At 41.6% G+C, this 17,854-nt stretch overlaps 1 protein-coding gene across 4 annotated transcripts; it reads left to right on the top strand.

The window, feature by feature from the left end:
- Positions 1-4,513: 4,513 nt before the first annotated feature.
- LOC100728759 (zinc finger protein 260-like) lies at positions 4,514-13,219 on the top strand. 4 transcript variants are annotated; one of them, XM_013144301.3, is made up of 5 exons: positions 4,514-5,200; positions 5,563-5,746; positions 9,932-10,058; positions 10,299-10,391; positions 10,953-13,219. In XM_013144301.3, exons 2-5 carry the CDS (start codon positions 5,732-5,734, stop codon positions 12,659-12,661), a joined length of 1,944 nt encoding a protein of 647 aa, XP_012999755.1. In that variant the 5' UTR covers positions 4,514-5,200; positions 5,563-5,731; the 3' UTR covers positions 12,662-13,219. The 4 variants fall into 4 exon arrangements, with proteins under 4 accessions (XP_012999755.1, XP_012999756.1, XP_063101859.1 ...); XM_063245789.1 differs by lacking the exon at positions 4,514-5,200 and adding an exon at positions 6,763-6,870 and having other exon boundaries at positions 5,577-5,746; XM_013144302.3 differs by lacking the exon at positions 5,563-5,746.
- Positions 13,220-17,854: the final 4,635 nt, after the last annotated feature.

Genomic DNA, 17,854 nt, shown 5'->3' with positions numbered 1-17,854 from the left:
TCCCAAACATAGGAAAAGGAAATGATACTCTTATGTATGAGGCATACAGAACTCCAGCCACCTACAACCAAAACAGAGCTACACCCAGGCATATAATAGTCAAGATCCCAGAAATTCAGTATAAGAACAGAATATTAAAAGCTGTTAGAGACCAGAAACAGATAACCTATAGAGGAAGGCCCATCAGAATCACAGCAGACTTCTTGACACAAACCATCAAGTCAAGAAGAGCCTGGAATGAAATATTCTAAGCCTTGAAAGAAAATAACCTCCATCCCAGATTGATAAACCCTGCTAAACTGTCTCTAGAAATTAACAGAGAAACAAGACGCTTCAAAGACAAAGAGGAACTTGGGAAATTCGCAACCACCAATGCAAGTCTACAGAGAATACTGCAGGACATTCTAGAGAGAGAGAAAAGTACTAGGATTCCAGGAACAGTGGCAGAGAGGCCTCAGTGAATGGAGCAGAAAATAGAATGAAGAAGATAAGCAGACAACTGATGGCAAAAAAAGAGCATAACAGAAATGAGGCAGAGAAGGTTGGTTATAATCTCTAATATGGATGGCCTTGATACACTAAATTAAAAAAAAAGAACCACATGAGTAGATCAGGAGGCAGGGTCCACTGAGATGCTATTTATAGGAAATGTAATTAACATGAAAAAGAGCACATGGTCTGAAAATCAAATGTGAGAGATCAATGCTCTATGTGGCAGGGAACCAGAGAGTAATAGGGGCAACCAAACCAGTATTTGTGGATAGGTTGGAAAGGCAGGCTTTAATAGGTAAAGGAATACAATTAGAGATCAAGTCCAGGAGAGAGAAGTTTCGGAAACAGTTAGGCAAATAGCAGGTGCCCCTTCCCCCAATTTAAAACAAGGGTCTTGGTCAGACCCAAAAATGCATGGTGTACCCTGGGGAAGTGAAAGGGGAGGGAGAGAGAGTCTTAAAAAAAGATGGCAGAAGATATTGTTAATAGTGTTTCAGGATTTAAAACCCACATTAGTCCCACCACTCTACTTAGATAGACTTTATTCTATTTTTTCTTATTTACTGATAGATTTTATTCTGTCCTGGTTTGTCTACTCGCATTACATTTGAGGACACAGACAGATATCCTTAAAACATCAGGATATAGCACAGTAATCATCTTTAAGTTCCTGTTATCTTAATCTGAAGCCCTGTATGACTTATACTGTTTTATCATGACTGATCTTAGTTAAATATGGTTTGATTGCTTTTTTGGTATCAACAGATTTCATTCAAAACTGATACGATTGACAGTATCAAGTCTGAGATTATAGGCAACTACAGTGAAGATGACAAGACTCTACGATACACATTCTGGTTTGATAACTGCGTGCTTTTGAAGTTCTATACTATATACAAAGTTGTGTTTTTATTAATAATGTTATGCACTGATATATTCAATTAACTATGTCTGATGAAATAGCCAATTCTATTGAAGATAACAAGAGACAACACAGGAACCATGGTAGAACTCTTTGTACAATGGTCTTATATGTTTTTTTCATTTCATGTGTTTATAGGAATATGTTTTTTCATTTGTTTTATAGGAATATGTGTGCCACTGGAGCTCGAGGATTTTCTTGCTTTGATTTATTTCTCCCTCTAATATAGAAAAGATAGAAATACGTGTTAAGACTCATGCATGTGTAGAATCTATAAACAGTTTATGAGAACTGATCTTATGACACACGATGAAATGAACAAATACTTTGAAGAAAAAGAGACACTAAAGTACTCAGTGCTCATCCTGGAGTGTCATAATGTGAAACCCAGCAATAGTATTATTCTTTGTTCAGAGTGATATTAGCCTGCTTGGGTTTGTTCAATCTCAGCATAATTGAAGATATGGATAACTGCATGTATGTTTAAGTATAAAGGATTGATAACCATATTCCTAAGTTTTTGTTTAATAGTGGAACAGAATTGGTTGCAATCTCACTGTTTGAATCCCTACTTTATATGTTCCACTTTAGTATCTTGAATAACTATGTATAAGAGGACAATCTGTAATCATCGACTATTGATTTCTTACTGTTTATTTTTTCTCTGACTGTAGGTATTATTTCTACCTATTTTCTGTTTTGTTTAGTCTTTCTTTAAATAAAATTTAAAAACAGAAAAAATGTTAAATGCTGATGTACTATATGATCCAGCTATTATACTTCTAGGTATAAACTTGACCTCAAAACAAGTGTTTAAAGAAAAACTTGTGTATGAATAGTCTTAGCAACACTGTTCATAATAGCCAAAAGGCACAAACAATCCACATGTCTATTAACTGAAAATGGACAAACTAAAGGTAGTTTCTTCACATAATGGAAAATTATCCAGTCATAAAAGGAATTAAATATTGATAATTGCTGTCACCTGGGTAATCTTTGAAGATTGCTCTGGTTTTAATGTTCATTCCCAAACTTGTGTTGAAATATAATTACCATCATGACAGTATTAATAGGTGGGACTTTTAAGGGTTTGTCATGATAGCAGAGTCTTCATGAATGAACTAATGCTTTCATTGAGGAAATAGTTATTCCAGGAGTGGTTCCTGATATAAAAAAAGGATAAAGTTTCCTGATTTCTCTTATATCTTGAGTGTGCTTGCTTGTGCATCTGCCACATTATCATATAGCATGAAAAGTCTGGAAAGATTCTGGGGCCAAACTTTTGAACTTTCCAGCCTCCAGAGCTAAAGAAACTTCTATTGTTTATGAATTACCCAGTTTGCAGTGTTCTTTTATAGCAGCACAAAATGGATCAAGACAAAGACATTATGTTAAGTGAAGATACAAAAGACTTGAGTGTATGATTCTATGTATATGAAATTTCCGTAATAGGCAAATCCAGTGACAGAAAGAAGAGTAAATAGTAGCTAGGAGCTGGAAGCAGGAGGGACTGGGAAATGGTTACTTAATGGCTTTGGAGTCTCTTTTTCTATAAGTATGGCGCACTAATCCATTGTGCCACTGGAGCTCCAGGAGTTTCTTTTTGGGGTGATAAAGATGATGTGGAACAAAACAGTAGATATAACTGTACAATACTGTGAATGTATTATATGATAAAGAATAGTATGATTTAAAATAAAGTAGTAAATTTTACCACAGTGATTTTTTTTTTTTGCCTGTGCAGGGACTCAAACCCACATGTTAGACAAATGCTCTATCACTCAGTTACATCCTCCGCTCCCCAAAAGTTTTCATATATGATAGATTATATATGAATAGTGGCCATGAAGTAGAGTGGATGGAAGTGAATAATAGTGTTATTGAAAGAAGGAATACTTGGGGCACAGTAGAAGAGAATGGATTTGAATGATTGGTATGGTGAGAAGGAATAAGAGTCATGAGGAGCCGAGTAAGCTTAAATGGAGGTGATAGTCCCGTGCTCTTGGAAAGCAGTGATAATTTTGGACAACCCTTCTCTCCTTTGTGTTTCAGCAAAGTGCTAATATCACGAGTTCCTGTCTCAGTTTTGGCTGTTATAACAAAATAGCAGAGATTGGGTGGCTTAAATATTAGGAAATTTACTTCCCACAGTTTGGAGGTTAAAAAGCCTGAGATCAATGTGTCAGCTGATTTGGTTTCTGGTGAAGACTGTCTTTCTGGCCCGCAGACAGATGCCTTCTTGGTATGTCTTCATTTGACTTATAGTTTTGGGCAAATGGAGAATGAGCAAACTCTCGAGTGTCTCTTCTTATTAGGGCACCTATTCCATTGGACCAGGGCTTTTCCTCATGGCCTCATCTAATCATACATATCTCCCATTGATAGCTACATTGCAAGTTAAGGGTTCAACACACTTTTGGGAAGGGGATACCAGACCATAACAATTCCAATGCTTTTGCACATTCTGAAATAAGCCCTCTGCCCATTCTTTATTACTCAAGGATGACTCCTTTGTTCACGCTATGGAATCCCAGGTCTTTTTTTTTTTTTTTTTTTTTGGTCTTTAGGGTGTTCCTCGCATCTCCTGAATTGTCCCGTGCATTTTGTCTTTCACATGGTCAAGGGATAGCGTGTGATGAATTGGAGTAGGGAGTTTGAAATCCAGAACCAGAAACGTGCCTCTCTCCTCTTCATGTCTCCAGGCGTCCAGCAGGTCCTGGGTTTGGCCAGGTGAGAATAGCACCCTGGCATTTGGGCCTTCCCAAGTCTCTCAATCTCGGGGTCTTTGGAAGATGGGTATGGCGGATTCATTGTCAGATCTGTGTCCATTCTGCCCTAGTCTTTGACTAAGCTCTTATCTCGCCAGGGTCCCTTTTCCCGGACATTCTGTCTCTGATTTTCTCTTTACCTGTTTTTACCGGCCTCACTTTCTTCAGTTCTCTTTCTTTGAGCACAGACTTGTACCACCCCGGCTATCGCGACATCTGCACTAGTGGTATCTTCCACATCGGACTGTACCAACCTGATTTTCCTTCAAGCCAGCACAATTCTCCTTAGTGCTATTTCCTAAAGAGCACTACCATCTCCACATCTCCCGATCTCCACATTCTCTTGATCTGCAAGAGAATGTATTAGTCGCCGCTCTGATCCCCTTCTTTTAGGTAATATTTCCCAGAGAGGACAGTAACATTCCTGCTCCCCCCCCCCATCTTCGCAGTGGTGTATTCACACGGAGAGAGGGCTGTGCTCTAATTTTTTTTAAAGCCGCACGTAACTCGTCCTGTGAGTAACCTGCTTTTTGCACAAAGGGTTCCACTCTTATCACCAACTTTTCAAATTCTTCCCAAAATCTCATCTCGTTCAAACTTTATGAGGCGCATTTTCTCCGCTGTACCGAATAGTAAAGGCTATAAAGATGTCTGCTTCCTTGACAACTGGCTTATTGGTGTGGCCGTCTTTCTTGCCAGCCAAGTACAATCATTGTGGTAATCAAAATAATTTTGGCTACTAGCACCGATGGATTCAGGAAGGGCTACTGCGCATGAGCAAGTATAGTGCGTGACAGTAACCAAGGCGGGGTTAAGGACGAAAAAGTGGCTATTAGCGAAGTTATGACTGATTTCGGAAGCACCAAGGCGACTTTGCCAGAATAAGAATTCGAATTTTAAGATTAGAGCAATGGGTGGAGAGCAGAGTTACTGCGAGCAGAAGTAAGAGATCTGTACTCTGAGGACGGACGGAGTGACACGGGCGAATGCGGACTCTGTATAGAGGCGAATTCACTCAGTGAGTACATGGGAAGGGGCTCTCAGATGAGTAATGAGAGTCGGGAGGGGGGCTCTAAAGGGGGTGATGGGAGATCTGTGGAATGAGTGATGGGGTACAGGGAGTCAGCGATGGGAGGGACTGTGGGATGAATGATGGGAGTGTTTGGGGCATATGATGAGAGGGTCTGCGGAGTGAGTGAGTGGTGGGATTTGTAGTGTAAGCAATGGGAGCTCGTGGAGTGTGTGATGGAAGGTCCGGAGTCAGTGATACGGAATCTGTGGTGTTGATTGTTGGATGGCCTATGAGGTCCATGATAGGACTGTGCTGTTGAGTGATGGGGAGCTGAGGGGAAAACAAATGTCCTTTCCCTTTTTTCTTAGCTATAGAGTGGCCATTTTACCAGCTGGCATTTGTGGATTTCTGGCCTGGTGATTTGGTGAACTTTCAATCTGGGTATTCCTTGCCATCCGCAGCTCTCCTCTTTTCTCCTCCTCCCTATCAACAGCTCTGCCTTTTTAGGCCTTTGCGTTCTCTTCACAACAGTCAGACATGACTAAGTTCCGGGTAAGTTCTTACTTGCTTCTCCCCCTCCCTCCTACCCATGTTAGGATAAGTAGAAGCAAGGAAACAATAATGCACAGTGGTTAAGGCCACAGACTCTGAAGTTAAACTGCTCTTAACAGCTTTCTGAGCTTAGGCATACCATCTAACCTCTCTGTGCCTTAGTTTCCCTAACTGCAAAATGGGAATGATAATGATGATGATGATAATGTTATACATACTGATACTAATACTTACCTTGTACAGTTGTGAGGATCAGTTAATATGTACTTAGAACAATGCCTGGCACATTCATTGTATATGAGTTTGATATTAATTATTGTGTTATTTGTACCATAAGATGCATATGTATAAACAAATAAAAAGTTAGGATTAAGAAAGCAGAACAAGACCAGGGCAAAATTGAAAGATATATATATATATATATACATATATATATATGATCATAGAATTTTATATACTTATGTTGAGCTACAGTTACTTTTCAGAGCTTCCTAGAAGTCACAACATAAAGGAAAAGAAACACACTCACTTGTTTTATTTATCGCACATATAGAGAAAGTGAATCACTTTCATAGAAGAGCAAAAATTTTCTGATATTCATCACACAGATCTCCAACAGGTCAGCCAAGTACCCCATCAGCAATCTTGTAACAAATACTGGACTAGGATTTCTTTGCCATGACTTAAAATATGTCTTCATGTCACCCAAAAGTGTCTTGCCAGAGCAAAACTAAAGGGATGTGACTTTTCAGGAAGCCAAAGCCAAATCTGCATATAGGGCTCTTTTCTGGTCTGGCTGGGCTTGGTTGTCAGGAAGAATCAGTAAACCATGTGCCCTTCAAATAGTTTTCCAATATATTCTTTTCCTCATCTGGAATTTTACTGCAGCCTGAAAAACATATAGGGTAGGGTTGTTATTTTCCTTTTTAGGTTCAGAATTCATGATTTCCTCAACCATTTTCAGTTCTTTCTCTTTCTTTCTTTCTGTCTTTTTTTTTTTTTTTTTTTTGAGACAGGGTCTCATCGTGTAGTTCAGGCTGGCCTTGAACTCACTATGTAGCCCAGGCTGCCCTCAAACTTGCGGTGATCCTCCTGCCTCAGCCTCCTGTGTGCTGGGATTACAGGTGTGTGCCACCATACCCGGCTTCTTTTGCTCTTATTTAAAAAATCTATATGGTTTCATCATATTTTTCTTTTCCTACAGAAATGATATAGGAGTAGCACTAAAAATTGAAATTTTCAAGGAATAAGCAGTCTAAAAAGAGAAACCATCTCATGGTCTCATATTACCACTCATTCCATATAACCAATTATATGATGAATTTGGTTAATTTCTGACTGTACAGCACTTTCTGTACTTGTTCTTTATGTTTACACATACTTATAAATATATAGTTAGCAAAAATGCATTTCGTGTTTAGACTTGGGTTTTAGGAACCGAGAGTGTAGCTCAGTATAGAGCATTTTTCTCACATTCACAAAGGCTTGAGTTCCATCCCAGCACCTCAAACATGCATGCTTGTGCATGTACACACACACATTTTATCCCTAAGATATCTCAGTATGTCCAAAATCTGAAAAAAAATTTGCAAATCCAGAGTTTCTTAGTCCCAAGCTTTTCGAATGAGGAATACTCATCTGTAGTAGTAACAATAGTGATAATACAAATGACGATGGTGACAAGAGAAATAGCGGAGCAGGGACTAACATGTAGTGAGATTGCACTATGCCTGGCATTATACTAAGTACTCTACATACATAGCCACGCTTCAATTTTCATACTACTCCTATGAAGGAGTACAGAGCAGGATCTAAGTCCCAAAGTAGATAAACAAGTGGCATCCCACAGGTGATCACTGGTACAGCTGGGATGGTCCTACTCAATGAGGACATGTTGATAGATGTTTCAATATCAGTACATAGAGTTATTTTTCTATGTGTGTAGTTCTGGAGATGGAATATAGGGTGTTGAGCATGGTATGCAAGCACTCTACTACTGAGCTATACACCAGCTCTAGGGTTTTATTTTGTTGTAATGCTAGGAATGGAATTCAGAGCCTCACACATGCTAGGCAAGTGCTCTACCACTGAGCTCTATTCCTAGCTCATTGTTAACAGATACATTTTTCTCTTTTATGTGTGCATATTGATTCATTAATCAGCTCCATGTTGAAGGACTTTGTGCAATTTCTGTTACAGTGTGGCAGTGATCTCTTTGTCATTCATCTTGTGTACAGTGGCAGACATTTCTAGGATGTCTGGCTCACAAGGTGGTCTTATTTTGCACTTGCATAGACAATTAGACTTGCTTTCAAGATATTAGTACAAGTTGACACTTCTATGAATGAATGAAATTTCCCTTTGGACTAATCTTGTCATAGTTTTAAACCTTACTAGTTGATAGTTGAAAATATCTCATTTTTTTAGCTGACCATGCTGGTATACACCTGTAGTCCCAGCTCCTTAGGGGACTGAGGCAGGAGGATTGTGAATTTGAGGCCAACATGGGCAACATAGTGAGATCCTGTTTCAATAACTAAAATAAAGGATAGGTATGTAGCTCAGCAGTAGAGTGCTTGCCTAACACGGTCAAAGCCTTGGTTTCCATCTGGAGTTCTGCAAAACAAAAACAAAAACCCTCATTTAATTATCCAGGTGGTTGAGCATTTTTTTAAGCTTTTTATATTTCTTTTGTAAATTTCTTTTTACATATACTATTCTTTTTTCTTTGAGTTTTAAATATTTTTTCTTTTGCATTGCTGGGGGTTATACCTAGGGCCTTGCACATGCTAGGAAAGTGCTCTACTACAAAGCCATATCTCCAGTCCTTTTAAACAAACCTTTTGTAGAAATATAACATAAAAATCCATTGGAGTAGATTTATTGAAGCATAATACAGAGAAAAATGGACAAAGTATACAGTTCTATGAATTTCAGGAAATTAAAGATACCTGTATACCCAGTACCTGGTTTAAAAAGGAGGAGATGACACACTGCCAGAAACTTCATGACATTTTTCAGTCACTGTCTTGTAAATTACCAGTAATTACTTTCTGATTTCTGTCGCTGGAGCTATCTTTAGCGTGTTATTAAATGCCAGATAAATATGACCATACATTATTATTTTGGGTGTCTGGCTTCTTTTATTCATTATATTTACTTTCTTTGGGAGGGGGTGTTACTAGGGATTGAACCCAGTGAGTCTCACATGCCAGCCAAGCATTCTACCAGGGAGCTACATCCCCACCCTATCATAATGTTTTTAAGATCCATTCTTATTACTTTATGCATCAGTTATTTGTTCTCTTTCCATGACTGTCCTATTCTGTTGTATAAATATGTCACAGTCACTCATCTGTGCCACTGCAGTTGGATATTTCCATTTTGGCTATTAAAAATAATACTTGTATGAATTTTCTGATTCATGTCTTGGTGAACATAGGTATGCATTTCCATTGGATATATACCTAAGAGTGGAGTTTCTAGTCCTAGGTTAGGAGTATTTTCAGCTTTAGTAGATTCACCCAAGTTTTCCTCAACAACTGTAGCATTTTACTCTGACTGACAAAGTATGAGAATTCTAGTTGCTACATATCCCTGAAAACTTTTAGGTTATTGGTCTTCATTTTAGCCATTCTGTTGGTATGTATTTCTTTGATGACTAATGATGTTGAATACCTTTTCTCATGTTTTTTAACCATTTGAATATCCTTTTTTGGTTAAGTATTCAAAACCTTCTTTCTACTTTTTCTGTTGTATTATCTATTTATTTATTATAGAAGTTCTTTATAGTTTCTATAGTGTAAAAGTCCTTTGCTTTATAGCTATAGAAAATATCTTAGAGAAAGCTTTTTGTGGTGCTGGAGATGAAACCGAGGACCTTGCACATACTAGGCAGGCACCCTGTCACTGTTCTATATCTCTAGCCTCTGAAAAAAATGCTCTTTTGAAATGAAACAGTGGATTCTCTCTGAAGAAAGTTCCCTTTATCTAAAAAAATCATCATTTTAATTACTCTGACTTGAACACTACATGTTACATGTATTAAACATTACTGTACCCCATAAATATGTGCAGTTATTATGTGTTGATTTGAAAATCACTAAAATGAAAATTAACATTTTAGGGAAAATACCATCACTTTACTCTCTGTCAAAGTGATTGAACAAAAGTATGCAATTACAGGGATCAGTGTCATTCGAGGATGTGGCTGTGGACTTCACGCAGGAGGAGTGGAATCGGCTGGACCCTGCTCAGAGGACCCTATACAGAGATGTCATGCTAGAGAATTATAGCCATCTTGTCTCTCTGGGTGAGGATGGCTTCCTTGAGTAATTTACAGTGTTCCAGTATAATAACTTACCATCTCTGATGTACTTCAATGCTTTGACCTCAGGTTGTAGGGATTAAAGATTTTTATCCCCTCTTAAACTGTAAAAGGTGTTTGTATTTTCATGTGAAATTTACCCACATTAAAATGTACCTTTCTAATTATTTGAAGCCCTAAAGGCCACACAGAGGTGCCCAAGTCTTGTATCATTTTCCATTACAGGGTTTCCTCTTACCAAGCCAGATGTGATTGCCTCTTTGGAGCAGGGAGTCCTTGGGATCATAAAGAAAGAAATTCCAAATTTAAATTGTACAGGTAAGAAATGAGAGATGGGGGATGAAGGGAATAAGACCCTGGAGGGTCTGTAGAGCTTATCATCTTGGGAAGCTCAGAAACATCTTCCTAAAGGATATATACTATGGTTGCTAACTCCAAATTGTTAGTTTTTTAAATTATTATCTCATGGTAGTCTTGGAATAAGATGGTGAAGAACTATATTTTGGCCTTGTCCTCTTCTTCTTGTGGTTACTTTAATTGTTTTCAGTCTTTCTTCAAAGCTCTTTGCATTCTAATTTCTCCTTCCTCCTTCAGTGTCCTTTTCCTAGTCATGATCCCCTAAACCTATTTTTAATTTCTCTCTCCAATTTGAAGCTATTTTTCTTAAACAGTCAAGTCACTTACATTTATTGTTACTTTCCTGTTCCAATGCTTATTAGATCAACTTGGTTTTTTTTCTTCCCCTCAAGCACTGAGTGTAGTAAAGCTATGTATTTGGAATTTCTTTCTGACTAGTGGCTAGACTTAAACATCAGCCTATCAGAGGCCTGCTTCTGACAAAGGTGTACACATAGTATGGTTTATCACTTTTCTTTCTAGATGATGGGCAAGCCGAAGACCAGCTGGAGAGGCACCAGGAAAACCAAAACAGATACCTGAGGCAAGGTATATCCATTGATGAGAAGAAATATGTGGCTAAGGAAGGAGGTCACAAACATGATGGATTTGTCAACACACTTCCTCAGAGCACATGGGTAGTTCCTTCAGGACATACACCCTATATAAATGACTCATGCAATAAAACTTTTAAGGATAATCTGGACCTACTTGGTCCTAATAATCTCAGCTTTGCAGCTCAGCAATGTTATGAATGTAATGGATGTGGAAACTTATTAATTCATGGCAAGCATGAGATTAATAATGGAATGAAACCTCATGACTATAATATGTATGGGACAAATTATAGTAATAACTTTGTTCAGCATGATATGACTCAGGCTAGTGAGAAAACCTATGAATGTCCCGAGTGCAGACTAACCCTCAGTACAAATTCACTCCTTATTGTTCATCAGATCACTCACATTGGAGAAAAGCCTTATGAATGTACAGAATTCAGAGACACATTTGACAAGACCACACACCTCAGTATACACCAGACCATGCACACAGGAGACAAACTCTTTGCCTGTAATGAGTGTGGCAAATCATTCAGAGAGGAATCCACACTACATATACATCAAAGAACTCATACAGGTGAAAAACCATACGTGTGTGCTGAGTGTGGCAAAGCCTTCCAAGAAAAGACAAAGCTAATCATACACCGAAGAACTCATAAGGGAGAGAAGCCCTATAAATGTTCAGATTGTGAGAAAACCTTCAACCAGAAAGCACATCTCAGTGTACATCAGAGAACACACACTGGGGAGAAACCTTTTGAATGCAACGATTGTGGCAAATACTTCAGAGAGAAATCAACCCTGAATATACATCAAAGAACTCATACAGGAGAGAAACCATATTTGTGCAATGAGTGTGGCAAAGCCTTTCGAGAGAAGACAAAGCTCATCATACACCAGAGGACGCACACAGGAGAGAAACCTTATGAGTGTTCAGAGTGTGGGAGATCCTTCAACCAAAAGGCACATCTCAGTGTGCACCAGAGAACACACACAGGGGAGAAACCTTTTGAGTGCAATGAATGTGGCAAAGCTTTCAGAGAAAAATCAACACTGCGCAGACATCAACGAATTCATACAGGAGAGAAACCATATGTGTGTCCAGACTGTGGGAGAGCCTTCACCCTGAAACTGAGCCTCAGTGCTCATCAGAAAATTCATACAGGAGAAAAAACTGATGGATGTTCTGTATGTGGAAAAGTCTTCTCTCGAAAGTCATATCTCATGCTACATCAGAGATCTCACACAGGAGAAAAATTTGAGAAATCCTATGAATGCAATGAATGCGATAAAGCATTCTTCCAGAAATCATATCTCATTATACATCAAAGAGTTCACACAGGAGAGAAACCCTATGAGTGTAATGTATGTGAAAAAGCTTTCTCCCAAAAATCCTATCTTATTATACATCAAAGAACTCATACAGGAGAGAAACCCTACAAATGTGATCAGTGTAGCAGAGCCTTCAGAGAGAAGTCTAAACTCACTGTACACCAGCGAATTCACATAGGAGAGAAACCCTATGACTGCTCTGAATATGACAGAAACCTTCCAGAGGTCATAGCTCATCATGGGTTCAACAACTCAGAGGAACGAGAAACCAAGGAACTGAAAATAGAACATCTTTCATAGCGAAGTCAAAAAAGGAAAGAAAGTACAAAAAGTGAGGTGGGTAATTGTGCTTTAGCTCCAATGATCAGGGAAGGCTTTTCTGAGAACCTGATACTTGAGCTTCAATCTGAAAATGAACCACAGCCATACTGGAGGAAGAGCATTAAAGACAGAAGTAGTAGCAAGATCCAAGGTCCTAAAGCAAACACTTGGCCTTTGGACTTGTTTTGTGTGTGCATATTTTGTTGTAACTTTCTTTTTGGTACTGTATATTGAACCCAGGGCTTTCTACATGCTAGGCAAATGGTCTGCCACTGAGCTACATCTCTGTCTCTATCAAGGGTGTGTATTGGTTGACCATTTTACATCAAAGAGGTTGTTCAATACTGAAATCTTTTGAAGCTTTCAATACATGACAGCTGTCAGTTTGGAGGCTAACCCTTACCATAAATCTAGGCAGAGAGCATCAAGTATAACACAATTTAATTGTTTTCAGTAAGTATAGTCCCTTGAAAATGGTGTAAAGGAAATTGTCGGTGTCGCTCCCGGCCGGCAGGAAAAACACACGACAGATTCTGACGGTGTGCAACCTTGTCTTTATTTGTCTCCGCGTGGGCCCCGCGAGGCCTCTGCTCTGCCACCAGTCCTTTCTCACCGGTGGACTTTCTCTATCTCTCTCTCCAGCAGGGTGGGTCACACACATATATATGGGCTCATTGTCCAATAGGGCAACAGCAGGCAATGTGAGCTGATTGGTCATCGTCATTAGTTGCTGGGTAGATCAGTCTATTGCGTGGGCTGTTTAAGTTGCCAGGGCAATCAGGGGGCAGGAAGCAGGCGCCAACTTGGCTCACTCGATGGGAGGGGTAATTTAGCTCAGGCTTTGCTCTTTCCTACAGGCCTCACGTCCGCCAAGTAAGGCGACCGGGCTCGGCCGCAGCTCCCAACATCTCCCCCTATTTTATTTATTTTGAATGAATGTATGCATCACAGCCCGCCCTGGATTGAGTGCAGAGGCTTATGCCCTGTGTTGAGGCCCACCGTAGGCCCTTGGCTTGGACCCTGGTCGGCCGTCCCTGGGTCCGCCAAGGCCTTGAGACCCTCGTCCTTTTTCCAGGGCCAGGAGTGAACTGGACGGAACCTGGATGCACATAGGCATGCACTCATGCCCCTCTGTGCGATCCCCTCGGAGAGACATCTAGATCTGGGCAGATTCTAGTAATCCAGCGGCTTTCGTGCAGTATGGGGTAGGGCCTGGCTTAGGTCGAGTCGTGCTGGGGAGGCACGCTCTTACCCGTCATTGACTCACCTACCCTGCTGTGTGGTGTCAATAGGGAAGGAGTGCGGAAGACCCGCCACATCTAGACCCGGTCGTAGGCCAGTCGAGCGAGCCATGTGTAGGCCTGGGGGTCATTGTGCCCATCACGGGCTGCTGCCAGGGCCGCATGGGCAACCAGGCGTACTTGACGTCGGGCCGCCGCAAGGCGCCCATTAATGAACGATGTGACCCATCGGAGCAAGCATGGTCCTATAAGCAGGAGCAAGAACAAGGAGCATAGAGGGCCTAACAAGGGTAGCACATAGGGGAGCAAGCCGTTCCAGGCCCCCAAAAAGGGATTGTCCTGCAGTTCTTTTAGGGCTCATCTTGTTGTTGGGTCTGCGGTTGGCCTCTGGTGAAACAGGCCTGATCTTCAGTCGAGGGACTTGTCGCACGCGTCAACCTCTCTGGGACCCACAGTGGTTCTCGTCCCGGTCCCTGCGGAAAGACACAAACCGCGCCTCGGTTCCAGCTAATTACCGGATCCGGGCCCATCCATTGTCCCGTCAGGACATCTTTCCATCTAACCCATCCTTTATTTTTTGGGGATGGGGTACAATGTGCCATAGCTGGGGAGCAATTTTCACTGTTTAAGTTTTAAAAAATTGTATGTGAATAATGCCATAGATAACCGCGCCTTTGGAGGCAGGCCTTGGCTTACTCCCCCTTTTTGTTTTTTATTTTATTTTATTTTATTTTTTTTTTTATTTATTTTTTTATCGGTACCAGGGATCGAACTCGCGATTGCCTGCTTACAAGGCAGGCGCTTATGCCGCTAAGCTAAATCCCCAGCCCCCGTTTCCTCGACCGGCGTTTTTCTCAGCCTGCTCGGCAGAGAACTCTGCGTATCATGCTCGCCAGTCTAAGTAGCTGTCTGAGAGTAGACATGCTTTTGCCAACTGGGTCCAGTCCGCTGGGGTGAGCGGCCCAGAAGACAAGTTTTCTAGCATAGCTATGGTATAGGGTGCAGTAGGACCGAAGGTCGTGACAGCGCTTTTTAATTTTCTAATCTGTTTTATTTCAAACGGTTCCCAAACATTGCGCCCTTGGCATGGGGCCATTTGCACAGGATATACTCCATAAAGACCGTAATCTATTCCTTGCATCGGTGGATCCCCTCCGGACCATCGTTCACCCCTCCACAGCCGCCCATGAAAATACCGTCCGCCCCGCGGCGCGACGTCATAGGATGGTGGTCGCGACAGAGTGGAAAGGGGCGTCACTTCCTGTGCCGGCTGAGAGAAAGGGGGGTCCCCTGTAGCGGCCTCCCGGCGGGGAACCACTTCTGGAAATGAACTCCAGGGCAGAGCGGATGGCTCTCTATCTCCTCCCCGCCAGGGGGCGCTCGGGGGTCCTTTTTCCTCTCTTTGCTTTTCTCGGGCGGCGCACGCACACAATTCGCGGCGCAACTCGGCATAGGGGTTTCGGGCCTCTCGGCTTCCTGCCCCACCTTCTAGTTCCTCCTCGCTATCTGAGTCGGAGGACTCCAGTGCTTGGGTGTTCTCTATCTTTTCCTGGATCTTCTCCCCCTGGACAGACCCCTCCCGAGAGCATTCCGATTTTGCCTGCTCAAAAGCCTTGCGTGCGTCCATGATTTCCGCGTCTCTAACTGCCGACGGGAACCCCTTCCCCTCCCCTTCAAGACACGCATGTATCATTTCCCACAGGGGGCGAATAGCCGGCGAAATATCGCCTCCCAATTCTGCCGAGGCAAGGTCCCCGCCTAACTTCTCCCATGACGGCAGGTTTAAATGCCCTGTGGGTAAAAACCAGGGAGCCACCCTATCTACCTCCGCTATGAATAGTTCCAGTGTTTTTTGACCTACCCTGAGGTCTCTAGATTTTAAAAGCTTCTTAAGGGCCTTTACCAAGGGCCGTGCCTCCGCGCTCGGTAAATTACCCATCCTCAACCTCCGAGGGCTGTTACTCACCGCGTGTGACTTAGAGAACCCGTCACCTACGCGTGAGCCTGAGGGGAGTCTAAAAGCCCTGTAGGTGCGTGCCACCCAGAGCCCAGGCTTATCCCCTACTCACCTGTCCGGCAGCACCGCGCTGGAGCGTTGCACACCACCGAGGGGAGTGATCAGGTCCTCGTACGGGCCACCAGATGTCGGTGTCGCTCCTGGCCGGCAGGAAAAACACACGACAGATTCTGACGGTGTGCAACCTTGTCTTTATTTGTCTCCGCGTGGGCCCCGCGAGGCCTCTGCTCTGCCACCAGTCCTTTCTCACCGGTGGACTTTCTCTATCTCTCTCTCCAGCAGGGTGGGTCACACACATATATATGGGCTCATTGTCCAATAGGGCAACAGCAGGCAATGTGAGCTGATTGGTCATCGTCATTAGTTGCTGGGTAGATCAGTCTATTGCGTGGGCTGTTTAAGTTGCCAGGGCAATCAGGGGGCAGGAAGCAGGCGCCAACTTGGCTCACTCGATGGGAGGGGTAATTTAGCTCAGGCTTTGCTCTTTCCTACAGGCCTCACGTCCGCCAAGTAAGGCGACCGGGCTCGGCCGCGGCTCCCAACAGGAAATATATTTCCAAATTTAATACCAAACTCCCAGAGAAGAAAATTAATAACATTTGTTAAGAATAACTATTTTGCCATCTCACAGTGTGGAATAAGTGCTACCTCCAAGGAGTTTGAATGAAATGAAAATACAGATTTAGAAATAACCACTAAAGGAACAACGATGAAGACTATATGGTAAATGTTCCAAATTATTAGAAAAGAATGCATATTCAGAACAATATAAAGAAATACTAAGGTATCAAACCCTATTCCCAGAAGTAACAACAGTTGATAATGCCAGTGTTTCCACACAGTTTGTTCTATGGGCAAGATGTTGGCTCCATTTCTCTGTGTGGACTTCCTCTCTCTCTGAGCCCCAATATACAGCCTTTTCAGAGAGATGATAAGCTGCTTGTAGAAGATCCATTTTTTACTTAGGTTTACCACAATTTATTTATGCTGCTTTTGATGAATAATTATCATTTCAGAATTCAGGACCCAGAGTGATGGCACCCTTTATGCACTCCCAAGGAGATGTAATATTTGGTTATCTCTGTTGGTTGGGGCTGAACAGAGGAATAATCCAGTTGGTGTTAAGGAATGGGACTCAAGCTTTCTCTGGCATGGACTACCAGCTACCTGTTTTCATGAGCATTTGTGCTTATCTTAGATGAAGTGAACATTGAAAGTGAGACTGGTAGTTGAGTAACCAACCCCAACCAAAGAGTACAAAGGATGTGAAAGACTTTTGTGAAAGTGGCTGCTTCCAGTGGGAGTAGCCAGTGAAAACAAAAAGAACAGCAAGTTCGAATTCCTGAATGCTCTGCTCAAGACACAGTCTGAAACCCAGGAATTCCATACAAAGAAATTATTACCTTGTGTATCCATTGCATTCCTTGCCTAAATTCCAAGTCTTTTGTTTGGAATTTAGGATTTTGATTGTGAAAGGGCACTGTAGGGCTGAGAGTAAGGATGGTGTTGCGTGAGAGAATGTAGAAGTGTGTGAGTATTTAAAATTCCCAGTTCCCACTGAGCTTCTTGTGTAAGCTGAATCCAATTCCATTTGCCCTTGAAGAGACTGTATCTGTCTTGAATAAAGACCCTGTAGTGGCCTCAACTGAGAATGGTGCTTAAGGGAAGCCAGTTTTCACATCCGATTTCATCCTTCTACCTCTAAACCTTTAACTGTCTTGTACTACGTTATGTACTCTATAAACATTAATTCAGTTAATCTTACCAATACCTTCATGAGATAGTTACTATCATTATCTTCATTTTCCAGATGAGGAAACTGAGGCATAGAAATTAAGTGCCTCTTTCAAAAAAACACAGCTAATAAGTGGTAGAAATGGTATTTGAATCAATGAGAACCTATGCTCTTAACCA

This window comes from Cavia porcellus, unplaced genomic scaffold, assembly GCF_034190915.1.
Source record: "Cavia porcellus strain 051 isolate PalLab524CR breed Dunkin Hartley unplaced genomic scaffold, mCavPor4.1 scaffold_3, whole genome shotgun sequence".
NCBI lineage: Eukaryota > Metazoa > Chordata > Mammalia > Rodentia > Caviidae > Cavia > Cavia porcellus.
Note: the sequence above shows the minus strand (reverse complement) of the source record. Positions and strands in the feature narration are given on the sequence as shown.

Coding starts and splice junctions, on each gene's coding strand:
- LOC100728759 (XM_013144301.3), top strand. Junction 10,059..10,298: donor TAGCCATCTTGTCTCTCTGG/GTGAGGATGGCT, acceptor TTTCCATTACAG/GGTTTCCTCTTACCAAGCCA. Junction 10,392..10,952: donor TCCAAATTTAAATTGTACAG/GTAAGAAATGAG, acceptor TTTTCTTTCTAG/ATGATGGGCAAGCCGAAGAC.